General features: G+C 39.9%; 1 protein-coding gene across 3 annotated transcripts in view; it reads left to right on the forward strand.

Annotated features, from left to right (window-relative positions):
* Cd226 (CD226 molecule) overlaps window positions 1-14,261 on the forward strand; it is an 88,455-nt gene that overhangs the window by 53,381 nt on the left and 20,813 nt on the right. For 2 of the 3 annotated variants that reach the window (XM_019205213.2, XM_019205204.2), the window contains one exon: window positions 12,691-13,035. In XM_019205213.2, coding sequence (XP_019060758.1) covers window positions 12,691-13,035 — 345 coding nt within the window. The remainder of the gene's footprint in view (window positions 1-12,690; window positions 13,036-14,261) is intronic. The other variant, XM_033757580.1, reaches the window with a different exon arrangement.

The following is a 14,261-nucleotide window of genomic DNA, read 5'->3' on the forward strand; positions in this document are numbered from 1 at the left end:
ACCATGCAGACTGTGACTATGACTAGGACACCTATGCCCTGGAAATGTTTTCTACTCATAGTGCCTGCCATCAGCTCATGAGGTCTTACTTGCTAAGGGACCTCTATAACCTTTTTATCAACTCTTGTTGACACTTATCCCATGTTCAGAATTTGATAAGTGGATGACAAAGGTAGCCACTTGAGGGAATAGATGTATTTATTGAATTTGCTCTAGGGTGATGTACTTTGTTTTTGGAATGCTCACACTTTAATGCATAAACACAAATTAATGAAGTACCAGAGTTGTACTAAGCATTTTTCCACTTTGTTAGAAGTACTATATGTTTAGAAAGTAAAAGACTTATTTTGTCTTATAATTATGACCAAAATAGTCCCTTGCTCAGTGTGAAAAATGAGAAATATAAACTGCAAAATAATCCAACATATCAATAAAAAATCTTTTAGAAACATTCATCTCCTCAATTAAGGACTTGTTTTGTTTTCAAAGTTCTGCCAATCCATTTTCTAAAAAGCTCCCACATTCCTTTTTCTTTCTACAATAGCCTTGATATTCTCCAGATGCCTCTCTCTTTTCTGCTGTTTTGGTGAAGGTCAAGAGGTAGAGCCAGGGAAGAGGCCCTGTCAGATCCAAGGAGGTTGTTGCTGGTTGTTGCAGGGCCATCGAGAATAGTGCACACGTCCACAGACACCTGTGACCAGCATCTGCTTGCTTCTGTTTGAGGCATCTGCTCAGAGGAGGTGACCTTTTTCATCTCTACTCATAACAATGAGAGCAGCATGCAGGTCTGGTATTACCTTATTTTAGATGTGAGAATTTAGTGAATCAACTGTCTCCAAATGCCTTCCAGCTGATAACTCCTTGCTGTGCTCTGTGCACACTTATACCTGAGGAAAAACATAAAGACAGCCATTTCTTACAAGTGGCTAGGGTCAGAGATTTGCTCTTCTTGTTACCTCTGTGGCCTGACTTCCATCATCCATATGATGAAATAATGCGCATCTAATTGGATTGCTGCAAATGTTAACATGATATAGTATATGTAAAGCACTTACTTAGTGACAAGGAGATAATAAGTACTCAAGAAAATATTGTTATTACTATAAGTAGATCAGATCAGAGGTTAGATTATTATTATTATCCATCGTGATAAGGATAATGTTTCTTTTTCAAAGTAGGAGTTGAAACCTTAGTAATTAGTTATGACATTTGTTCTAGCCCTTGGTTGGGAGGAATTTTTTGTCCAAAAACTTAAAGAATTCCACAGTACAGATAGCTTAGTTTCAAAACTTGATGGAGCTTTATTTACCCTTTCTTGGATGAAGGAAGAAAAAGTTGTATGAAAATAATTAAACACAGGTAGAGCTCAGAATGGGCATCATTTAAAAATTAGCCAGTCGCTCACTTTGACAGTGTTGTCCATTTTCTTGTCTCAAGTTTGGCCTTGAACATTTTATGTTAAAGAAATTAAAGAATGCATTTGAGTAGAAGAAATAAAATAAGACACTTACTGCACTCAATTGAACAAAAAGTGAATTTCATGGCCAAAATATGACTAGCAGATATATTTTGGTGAGTACATATTCTTTTCTATATATCACTGAACTCCTCACTATTATATGTATATATAAATATATATATATATATATATAATGAAAATGTGTAAAGTATAACTATATAAAGTGTAAAATTGAGTGCATATTTCCTTTTATTTCACTGCCATGTTTATTTTCTTATTTCACACACACAGGTACAAACATGAACACACACACAAAATTTCCTGTTAAATTGAAATTAAATGATTTAAACCCTCCTTCTGGTTTTCTTTGTCTCTTTCTTGCTTCTGTTTTGTCTTGCCTCTTTCCCAAACTGCTTGCATTTTTTAACAGATCTAGTGATTACTGTTGTCCCTGCCAACAGCCTTACTCACACTGGTTTTTCATTATTGTTACATTTTTCATTTTAACTTCATTATAGCTTGATCTAAATAACCACAACTTCTCTTCCCACAGAGGGCTGTATGAAATATTGTCCATCTCTCTGTGATTTGAACAGCACCTGGAGCTCTTTGTAGTGGCAGTATTAAAGCTATAAATACTGCAGTGTTGGCTGGTGCTCTTGGTGTGTGTCCCTTAGGCAAACCTGGGGACACAGACCGAAGTGATGTAGGAACAGGTCTCATCCACTGAACTTATGATATATTGCAATCTTGGGAGATGGCTTCTCATCCATTTTTTTTCATTGTATATTGGGCAACTTAATATACTTGGCACTGAGTTAGACTAGACATCTTGCAGGCCCCCTGCTTCAATGGACTTGATAAATTTTTGGGGCAGGGAGAAGTGACAACAAAAAAATACTGCACAGTAGAAGGTTTAGAAGTAAAGCCAAGGAGGGATTATTTAGCTTTATCTTGGGATGAGTTAAACAATATTTCCTCTAGCAGGTGGCATCACAGTTGACTTTTGCAGGATAAATAGAAATGTTCCTGGGATAAGGTTCAGAGAGTGTTTGAAGGAATTTCAGGAGGATGCATGGCCGAGGCAAAAGCCTAAAGATGAGTTCTTTTCTTGAGGAAACTAAAGTATATCATAGATTCTAGTAATAGATGAGGTCAGAGACAAAGGCAGGTGTAAAATTATATATGTGTGTGTGTGTGTGTGTGTGTGTGTGTGTATACATATATATTTTTCCCCCTAAAGAATGTGTGCTTTCTTCTGGAGAGTGAAGAAAATTGAAGCTTTTCAAAAGAAAGGTGTAGCATAATCAGTTTCACATTTCTGCCATGTAGTTTTGGATACAGTGTGGATTGGAGGAAAGAGGGCCAGAATGAGGGAATTCAACTATTTCAATAGTCTCACTGAAAAAAAAAACCAAACATAAAGAGACTTCTGATAAGTTTGTTGTGTAGTCATTTTGTTTGATTTCTTTTTGTTCTGAAGATTTCTCTGATTCGATTGTGTTTAGCTCCAACCTATGAAATAAATGAAATCAGCAGGTTTCTATTGATTATCACATATGTGCAGAATTTCATGTAAAATTTTCACTGAGATTAAAATGTGTGCAATACATGCTTCAATTTCTTTGAAAACTTATGGAACATGAAGGAATAACAAAGAACAAAAAAATGTTTTAAAAGTTATTTTTGTCTCCAAGAAGCTCAGCATAATTGAGAAAAGCAAAACATATCCACACATGCAAAAGAAAATAGAAAACACAGCAGTTTGTATTTTGCAATGTAGTAATTTGTTATATGTAATTAGCGAAAAGCATGAAACATGAGGAAATAAGGGCTGCAGGACTCAGTGCCCCAGAGATACTATGGGTAGGAGGGTCATGTGAGAGAAGACCAAGCAGACCTTGGAGACTGTTGGAGCCCAACTGAAACAATGGAGTTTGTCTTTTTTTTGGCTGGGGGGGTCTCACTATGTAGTTACAATTGAACTGGAACTCACTATGTAGCCCAGGCTGGTCTCGAACCTACAGTGATCCTCCTGCCTCAACCTCCCAAGTGCTGGGATTATAGGCGTGTGCCACCACGCCCGGCAGGAGTTTTGTTTGTTTGGGTTTTTATTTTTTTTTCCAATACTGGAAATTGAATCCAGGACCTTTTTGCCGAGCTACATCATTTTAAAAGTTACTATGTTTTAAAAATTTTAATTTTGAGATAAGTTATCACTAAGTGAGTAAGTTGCCCAGGCTGTGTTCGAACTTGTGATCCTCCTGCCTCAGTCTTCCAGAGTGCTGGAATTAGTCATGTACCATTACAACTGGTTAAGAGGAAGTTTGTTTGTTTTCTTTTGGTACCAGGGATGGAATTTAGAACCTTGCATTTACAAGGCAGGTGGTGGAACCACTGAGCTAAATCCCTGGCTAGAGGGAGTTTTTAATTGGCTCAGGTAATGTCTAGGAGGCCTTGGGTGGCCTCTCCTGCATCCAGGCACTATGGTGTAGGTCCAAATGCTAGGTTCTAAGTAAAACTTGCAAAGTCCCAGCACTGTGTCTGTCTTAGGGCTGCAGTCTCTATAAGGAGGGCTTAGGAATAGGATACAGGTGAAGGGGATGTGTCAGGAAGTGTTCCCGGGAAAATCCAGTAGGGGATCCAGTATTGAAAGGCTGTCAGGGCAAGGACAAGGTGAGGGAGGTGAATTGCAGCCTGATCTTGCAGAGAGCTCTGTGAAGGTGACCTGGTCAAGGAAGGGAACCACGACCCTACCAGCCCTAGAATCAGGTTCCCTGTGGATGTGTCAGTGGTCAGGCAAGGCAGGCGACAGCAGCCCTGGGTGGTCTTCAAACAGAGAAGGTGGGAGACAGCACAGAGAAGCTGAAGGACCTCAAAGAGGTGAAGGGATCCCAGAAGTGTCCATGGAGCACTGTGTCCATATCACCCCTTCTTCTTCCTGTCCACAGGGCTTCCTGTGCACCATGGTATTAGAGACTTGTTGCCAAAAATGATCCCAGCAGGTGATCTACTCTTTCAGTTTTTCCCACTTACCATTTTCTTTATTCCTTAAAGAGAACACGTGTGAAAAGTCTAAGCCCCAAGAAATCCTAGCTTTTTCTCAACTGTAGCCATTATAGCACCAAATTCATGGCTAGTAAAATTGGCTCATATTCAAGTGTTCAAAATAGACGTCTAAGAGTGAAATTTTTCTTTAAATGCTGTCGTCATTACTGACTAGAGATTCATGCAATGCTAAGGAAATGTCTTGTTTCATAGATGAGGTCTTTTTCTGCAGAAATTTTCTAAAATTGTTAGCCAAATTTTCAGAGTAAAAGTAGATATGAATCACATTAGCAAAAATTGTGAGTACTCAATGGATGTGTTAAATAAAATTGGTTTATAATTCACTCATTTTATTAAAGCATTTATTTCTATAGAAATTGAAGTGGAAGTCCACATCTACGTGTGTATAGTCCATTGTGGAGAAGTGCATATGCCATTTCTTATTTTCCCATTTTTAACACCATATCAATTGCTTCTTCACCAGTTTTTAAATGTCATGCATCAGAAATGCTACTTAGTTGTCTAAGAGACCAACTGGAAATATAAAAGATGTATAGTGAAGTAGATACTAAAATAACTACAGGAATAACTCAAGAATTGTCCCTTATGTGTCTTTACATCAACACTTATCCAGTGATCCTTCTTAATGAATAAAAGTGGAAGGAAGGAAGGAAGGAAGGAAGGAAGGAAGGAAGGAAGGAAGGAAGATTACATGCCTCCTGCATGTAATCTAGCTTTTTTCCCCCCATTAAGTTTATTGGTACATTTAAAGCAAACAATACAGTTACTTTTATCATTGGGATCTTGTACCTTTACATGACAGATCTTGGTTCTTGTTTTTTCCCCATACCCCTGCCCTCCCTTCACTCCTTTCACCCTTCCTTATTTACAAAGGCTTTGTTTCCATTTTTTTTCCTTTTTTCACATTTTTTCTTTTCCCTTATTTTCTTTCCCCTCCCCTTCCCACTTCCCCTTTAGCCATTTTCTTCCTCTCTCACACTTTCAATTATGCCATTTGAACTTTAATTACACATTTAGCTTTTCACACCTGAGAAACTATTCGGTATTTACTCAAGTGTGTCCTATTTCTTTCACTTAAGAGTATAGCCTTGATGTGCATCCTGTAATCTATCTTTTTGCATGAACCTCCCACCGCACCACACCCCACATGAACAGTCACTACCTTCCTGCATGTAGCCCTACAGCATACCCACCATGGCCTCTCTGGGACAGGCTACCTTTTGGTTCCTGACTCTCTCCTTGGGTATATCAAGTCTGCTCTCGGCTGTTTGTGTGTGGAAATGTCCTTCCTTTCCTTTTACTTGGAAAACAATTTAATGGATGATTTTACACTTATATGTTGGTAACTGTTAGGAATTAAAAATGTTTATATTCATTTGGACAAGGACAAATACAGAAACTGTTTTCTAATTATAGAGTTTAAGGCATCAGAAAGTAAGATAGTTAAGAGCTGGGGCTTCCATGGTCCTGTCTTGTCTCTGTAAAATCTAGCCCTGTAACAGGAGAAAGGGCAACTCTGGATATCTCTGCAGCCCCATTACAGGAATGAGCTATGAAGGAAGTGGCTTGGGAACCTCTTGCCTAGGGGGGAATTTCTCTGCTGTTCTGGCTGACTTATCTGTGGAAACTACATGTGTTAGCACATATCATGCATTTATTCCTAGCATATAGCAAGGACTCATTCAAGGCTTATTATTTTACTTTGAAAATACACTGATCTTTTTAAAGTACAGGATACAAAATGGTTAATGGAATCTACAGGGACGTAATCTACCTTCTGATGGAGAAAGTATTAATATTTTTATACTTTTTTCTGTTAAAACTCTACTATGCGGGAAAGTTTCCATTAATCCCTTAAATGTGAGATACCAGGCATTAACATTTTTAGTACAAAGCAATCTAATGCTCTTGGGCTGTATGGTCATCTTTTGGTTTTTATAAGACCTCAGAAGTGTACTATTTAAAATTTTTATATTCCATTAGTTTGGTTGTTTCGTTGTTATTGTTTGGGTAAGAGACACTATAGAATTGTTAAAAACAGGCTTTTCATGCACTTCAACTTTTATGGTACTGAATTAAACAAAAACATTATTGTCATAGTAGAGATACTGGAAGTTATTATTCAACAAGAACAAAAGTTACAATGTAAGGACCTCAAGTTTTGGGAGTGCCAAGAGCTTCCCCAGTTGAGCAGCTGGTCAACCTGGGCTGACCCAGCAGCCTCGCTCTGCAGCTGCTTGGACAGGGAGATAGTTTGAATCACAGACTTGTCTAAACTGTGCTGTGAGTGATGGAGCTTGGCCAGCTGCAGCATGTTTTAGACATATTGCAAATCTTTTCTTCAATATTTGTTTTCTGGGCTGAGTCTCTGCTTTGCCATCTGGGACTGCCCACCTGATTTATTTCTTTTTCTTTTTTTTTTTTTCTTCAATTAATCAAATAGCCTTGCCTGGACTGCCTTCATGTTGGCTTTGGCTGGCTGTGTTTTATCTCTTGACTGTGGCACTCACACTTCCAGCTTTATCTGTCACTTTCAGTCAAGCAACCTTTTAGCTCATTTTTATCTTGTTTTGGTTCCATTACCTTTTATCTGCACTTGAAATGATGGGCAGAAAATGGCAATACATGAGAGGAACATTGTAAACACTGCTGATTTTTCTAACAGGGTGGCCTTGCTGTTTCTGATTGGGGCTGCTGAGGCCCAGACTACCCACTATGTGGGCACAGTCATATCCTCCTTCCTGTATTGGTGTCCTAGAGCTTTGTAACAGGGTGCCATCATCTGGGTGGCTTATGTAACCAGAACACATTGTCTCATATTGGAGTCTGAAAGTCAGCACATCAACTTCCGGCTTCTGGAAGCAGCACTCAATCTCTGCCTTCATCTGTTTTGTCTTTTATTTTGTATTGCAGATTGAGCCTAGGGCTGTGTGCTTTCTACCATTGAGCTGCAACCCTAGCTTTTGTTTAAATTTTATTTGAGCTGGGCGTGGTGGCACATGCCTGTAATTCCAGCCCTTGGGAGGCTGAGGCAGGAGGATCGCTGTGAGTTTGAGACCAGCCTGGGCTACACAGTGAGTTCCAGGTCAGTCTCAATTACATAGTGAGACCCTGTCTCAAAAAAAATATATATTTGAGATGGAGCTTGCTAAATTGCCCAGCTGGCTGAGTGAATGGGATTACAGGTGTGTGCCTTCACCTTCGCATGGTGGTCTCCCTGAATGCATGCCTGCATCCAAACTTCCTGTTTTTATAAGGACACCAGTCATATTGGACTAAGTCTCCCCTACTGTAGTATGAGCTCCATCTTGACTATACATTTATAAAAGGGCTATTTCTAAATCAGCCACATTCTGAGGTTCTGAGGGTAGAACTTTGCCATATGAACTTTGGGAACTCTTCTTAATGAGAATAAATTAATTCTTAATTAGAATAATACTGCACTTTGGGAGCAATGTCGTCCAGCACTTTTGTTGACTTCTGCATGGGTCGTGTGTGCAGATCTGTTAATGCTGACCTGCTCTAGGTTTCTAGATCCCATTTGCTCCTCTTTCTGTTCTCCTGAAAAGTGCTTGACACTTTAACCCACCATAGCTGGCATTTTCACTTTTTGTCTGTCACAGGCAGACCTATGAGGAAGGAAAGCCATTTGGAGAAATTTAGCCTCTTGTGTCTGTGCTCCTCCCTCTGCCCCATAGTCCGTGTCTTGTGAGCTTCAGAGGTACTCCTTGGGGACTGGAGGTGCAGCTCAGTGGCAGAGCACTTGTCTATCACATGCAAAGCCCTGGGTTAGGTTCTCAGCACTGAGAGAAAAAAAGGTGCAGAAGTGCTCCTTCAATACTTCCTGGACTTTGCTGCCTGCAATTAGGAATTAGTTTGTTGTTGTTCCTGTTGTTGTTGTTGCTTTTTGAGACAGGGTCTCGCTTTGTAGTTCAGGCTGGCTCTGAACTCACTATGTAGCCCAGGCTGGACTTGAATTCACAGTGACCCTCCTGCCTCAGCCTCCTGCATGCTGGGATTACAGGCATGCGCCACCACGCCAGGCTAGTTTGTTTAATTGTTTTGCCTGCTTATGGTTGAGAGCTTTTTTCAAGTCACATCAGAATGCTTCCTTAGTCATCATGCAGTCACCATTTTATTTTGTATATATCTGGGCTCCTATTAAGAGTTTTTAGAAAAGTTCCCTATTGAGCACTGCCAGAATCCAGGCACTTCTAGGAATTCACGAAGGCACTAGTGCTAGCACTTCTAATTAGCTGATATAATAATAGTGGTCCTGAAGCCGGATTAGGGAGATTCTGGGCTGTTTAATTTTTAGTTCATTTTAAACATCATGAGGAGTTTCTGTCTCATGCATCAGAAGCCACGGGGAGGATTTTGATGGAACAGGAGCTAGTGATTTGCATTTCACCTGTACAGAAGAGGTGTTGACAAGTAAGAGTAGACAGAGTCACCCAGGGATAGAAAGCGGGACCCAGCACCACAAATTAGACCCAGCACCACAAGTTCCACCTGAAGGAGGAACTGGAAGAGGTCAGAGAGGAGAGAGGGAAAGTGCAATGGCATCAAGGGGCTGGGGTAGAGCGTTATTTCCAGGGAGGCTGAGCACCTAGTATTGAAGGGGAAGGGTGTGGGTGATGCTTGCTGTATTTGGGGAATGGTAGAAATGAGATCTTGTTTGTATGATACACTCGTGAAAAATAAGGGCAAAGAGTCAGGGGAGCACCCTGCTCCTTCAGAATTTCGAATCAAGTGGGAAGAAGAAAGAGGGATTGGGTGGCATCAGAGTTGACCCTCAGCAGTTGTGTCTTATGTAGAGATGAGGGAAACGCAGAGTATAAGGAGGGTAGCGGAGAGTATAGAGGTGGTGACATTCTGGCATGAAAATACATGGAATCCCGGGCAACTTAGTAAGCTAGGGAGACCTTGTCCCAAAAGCGGGCGTGTGGACTGGGGATGTTGCTCAGCACAGAGGCTCTGAGTTCAATCCCCATTAAGGAAACAAGCAAATAAATAAATAGGCATGGCCTTTAAGCCTCTAAAGTAAAATGAATTAGTTTGAGTTCAGGTTCTGCTATATATTTTTTGAGAATTAATAAATCTTAATTTTCTTTTCTTTTTTTCTTTTTCTTTAATTGAGTTTATTGGTACATTTTAGGTATACAGTACAGCTATATTCATCATTGGGATCTTGTACCTCTACATGACAGGTCTTGGTTCTCATTTTTTTCCCCTTGCCCCTGCCCTCCCTTCACCCGCTCCTCCCTTCCCTATTTGCAATGTGAAATGGGAAGAAAAGGGCTAAAGGGGTAGGGGAAAGGAAATAGGGAAAAGAAAAAAGCGAGAAAATGAAAAAATGGAAATAAAGTATTTTATTTTTTGCTTTTGGTATTTTTGGCAGCATTTTTAAGTTTGCAATACACAATGAATGCATTCATCATGGGTAGTTGATACATATACATATTGCAAAAGACACCATTTTTGTGTTTTAAAATTTTATTTTATTAATACACGTGTGCAGTATGTAATATTTGCATCCTTCGTGGGACGTAGCACATGTGAATTCTTTTTAAATCCCCTTTTCCTTGCCTCCCTTCCCTGCCCACCCATATCGTGATCCTAAGAAAGAAAGAGGAAAGGCCAGTTGTGGGTGCGAGCCCTGAAGTCAGACATCAAAACTGTACCAAGACCTGCCCGCCTCTTCAGAGGGTCCAGGTGGTGTGCATGGAAGCTTTTCATTCTTTTGTGTTCTGTCATTTTCCTAACACAGTATGCCGGCGACTGATTTAGCCCTTCCTTTATATTTGCGCCTCATTTATCTTTCTCACATCTGCCTTTCCCCGTATCAGTTACCATTTTAATTTGCCTGTCATCCCTTAAACTTTGTTTTTCTTGTGATTTTTCCCATTCATTTCTCGTGAATTTTCTTCGTTTCCTTCCCCTTTGTGTTGGCTTGTAGTGTAGAGATGAAATGTTTTCTGTGTGCTTGTTATGTGGGTAAAGTGCTAACTCTGGCGTATGGTGTTAACTCATAGTGTTAACACAGCTATGGACTGAGAAACTGAGGTACTTGTGGCTTGCCTTGCCATCAAAAACATTTTGACACCCAGAACCACTTGCTGAAGCAGCTGTTGGTGAGGTGAAACTATTTCACGGAGTTCTAATTTAATGTAGATAACAAATATTGTATCGTACGTACACTTACATTCACACCTTTGAATATGTGTTCCTTTCCTTCTTTTCCTTTTCTCTATCTCCTTTCTTCCTGTCCCGTGATTATTATTAATTATTATTTTTGTGAACCCAGACAGTGGTTCCCTGTCAGCCCTGTCACAGTTGTTATATAAATTGCGGACCAATGCTGTTTTCTGTCCTGCATTTTTCCTGTTGCCCACAAGCTCTGCGACACCATTACTGCCCAGTGGGTCAGAACCCTGTGTCAGCAGCAGTGTGTGTAGCTGTGGCGTGAGTTAGAGCCGTGATCGCTGATGAACAGTTCCACCTCCTACTGCTCTGGGCTATTTTAGTTTGGGGATATAACTCCTGAAGTGCATTATTTACATTAAGTTCGTAACCTCTTTAGTTTCAAGGCACTTTTATATTTCTCAACATTGTCGAGACCCCTAAAGAGCACTTGCTTATGTGGGTTATATCTGTTATATTTACTGTATAGGTTTAATATTGCACACAGTATAAAGCGTAGGATTGTTTTTTAAACAAATGAGCATTCTATTTTACATAAGCATGTACGCACTCCTGGGAGGGAAGATATGGGGAAAACCAGGTGAGAAGTGGAGATTTCTTTTTTTTTTAATTGAATTTATTGGTACATTCTAGGTAGACAGTACAGTTACATTCATTACTGGGATCTTGTACCTTTACATGCCAGGTTTGGTTCTCATTTTTTCCGCCCGTCCCCACCCTCCCTTCACCCCCTGCTCACCTCCGCACCTTCAAACACTTTAATTCCATTCTTACATTTTCTCATATTTTTTTCCTTTCCCTTATGTCCCTTCCCTATCCTTCTCACTGTCCCTACTCCTTTGGTTCTTTTCCTATTTCATGTTGCTAATTGTCCCATTAGGATCTTGAGTACTATTTTAGTTTTTCACATCAGAGAAACTATTTGGTATTTGCATATGTGTGACTTATTTATTTCACTTAGGAGTACATCCTCAAAATGTACCCATTTACCTATGAATGAATCTACTTTCTCATTCTTTATGGCTGAGTAGTATTCCATTTTATAGAAAAACAACATCTTTATCCAGTTTCCAACTGAGAAGTAGAGATTTCTAATCTCACTCTTTAATATCCGGATGCTTATGAAGGGGTTTTAACATTTGAAGAAGGAAGGAGGATGATGCAGATTTGTCTACATTCCTACTTGATAAACCTTTATGGAGAAGCACAAGAATTTTTAGCTGATCTCTGAGGAACTGAGGGGCCTCTTAACGCACCTGTGCTACACTTGTAAGCCCTCAAGAATGAGGACAGTCAATCACCTATTCATTTTATTTTTAAAACAGTTTTCACCTTGCAGATCTCAAAAGGGACACAGGGATCCTTTGGGGGCCCCAGAAAACACTGCTGATTTAGATATTTGGTGATAAATACTGAGTATTTGTTTTGGAACCTCCAGAAGTGGTAGGGGATCACTGGAAAATATTGAGGGCCTCTTCTTGTTACTAGAAATTCATAGCACATGTGGTTCCCTGCTGACACATAAGACAGGCCTGTACATCTGAAAATGAACTTATGCATATATGCAGTGAAAATAATTTAGTATCATTTTTTTGACCATTAAAATCTTAGCATGACTTAGTGAGTCATCTTCTTGGCATTATTGCAAAAGTAGCTTGTGAAATTCAGACCGAATATCATCACTGCCAAGAAAATCACCAGGGTTCTGGTTATGCTTTTCATTATCTGGTTAACCAAGAAGCACTTCAAGGGTGTGTGTGTGAACATCATATCCTCTTTACCATCAGTCTGCCAGCCTTTCAAAAATTCTTTTCTCATACAAAAATGTGATATTATTTACAATTGATGAGACGCCATTAATGAACAACACCAATCATTTTGGTAGAACTTTCTAGGTAGCTTCCACCTCTGTGTCTAAAAATTTGACTCTGTAAGTCTAATCATTTGCTTCTTTTCAGATAGTTTTGAGATAGCAGAGTCGTTGAATCATAGCCACATGGTCTCAAGGCCTGGAAACATCACACTCACCTATGATCTTCCAGTGGACTGGGCAGTGCAACAAATCAAGTGGGAGAAGATCCAGCCGCACCAGATAGACCTCTTGGTGCGCTGCAATCTGTCCGAAGGCATAAGTTACTCCAGATATAGAAAACAAATATTGACCAACTGCACGCAGGGCATCAGAAGCAACTTCATCATCATTACCAATGCCACTGCCTCCGACTCTGGGCTTTATCGCTGCCATTTTACAGCCAGAACTGGAGAAAACAAAACTTTCCTGATGAATCTGACCATTACTGATGGTGAGTGAGCTCTGAATATTTTTCCAGGTGCAGTAGCTCATGCCTGTAATCCCAGATTCCTGGGAGACTGAGGCAGGAGAATTTCAAGCTCCTGCCTTGAACAATGTATCCAGTCACTGTCTCAAAAGAGAAAAAACAAAAGAAAAAGTTAAAGAGGGCTGGTGATGTGGCTCCATGGTGGAGTGCCTGGGTTTGATCTCCAGTAACATTAAAACAAAATGAAACAAAACAAAGCAAAATAAAACCCAGCCAAACAGCAACAACAGCAACAATAGAAACAACAACAAAACTAGCCCTTGTGAATTGGTCTCTGTTCTTTTTATTTGTGGTAAACATATTTATTTAATGCAACATTAATGGCTTGATATAGATATAGTGGCAATTAATTATTACATTTTAGAATTTAATGTTCTATCCAGCACAGAATATTTTTTATTTTTCTATCTGCTACATTCTTGACATTAAAAAAATTAATAAAAGCATATGACATCACCAGCCTATATGTTTCAGCTCTCCAATTATATTAACATTGTTGATGGCACTGACAAGTCTCCACCCTCCCTAGTAATGACAAGACAATGCTGGATTAGTGTGTGGGAGCCAGTCTCGAGCTGACCAGAATGCAGCTGCTGCTTGCTGGTGTTGGTTGCTAGTTTATGAGATCAGACCTTGTTTTGCCACAGCCATTTTCAGACCTAGGCAGAGAAGCAGACTGAGCTCGAGGCTAACAAAACTGACCTTTAGGACCTCTGTCTAAGCAGAACCCTTCAGAGGGGCTGCATTCACTTTGGATTTGTAATTTGTCCCCAGTTTGTAAGTACCAGGCTGATCAATACCTGGAGAGAGAGAAAAGGGGATTTTTTCCCCCCGCTTATGAAAGTACAAATATACGTAGATGCCTTGGTGGAGGCCTGTGTTACCTTTAACTGGGCGGTAGTCAATCTCAGTTTATCTCAGCTCTGTCGTGAGGAAGATTTGTCATTGCTGAGAATCATGTCCTACAAAATAATTATTTTTACCAGTAATAAAATTTTCATTCCACTTTATTCTCACTCTAGCCTTTCCTCCCTCCTTCTTTCATTCCTTCCCTCTTTTTTTCTTCCATCTACTTTTAGCCAGTTCATTTCCTTGGCTTCTATTTGGATTTTTTTTTTTTTTTGAGACAGGGTCTCACTAAGTAATCTGGGTCGGCCTTGAAATTTAGATCTTCCTGCCTCAGCCCCCCA

This window comes from Fukomys damarensis, unplaced genomic scaffold (assembly GCF_012274545.1).
Source record: "Fukomys damarensis isolate Sample0158 unplaced genomic scaffold, DMR_v1.0_HiC HiC_scaffold_30, whole genome shotgun sequence".
In the NCBI taxonomy this organism is placed as follows: Eukaryota; Metazoa; Chordata; class Mammalia; order Rodentia; family Bathyergidae; genus Fukomys; species Fukomys damarensis.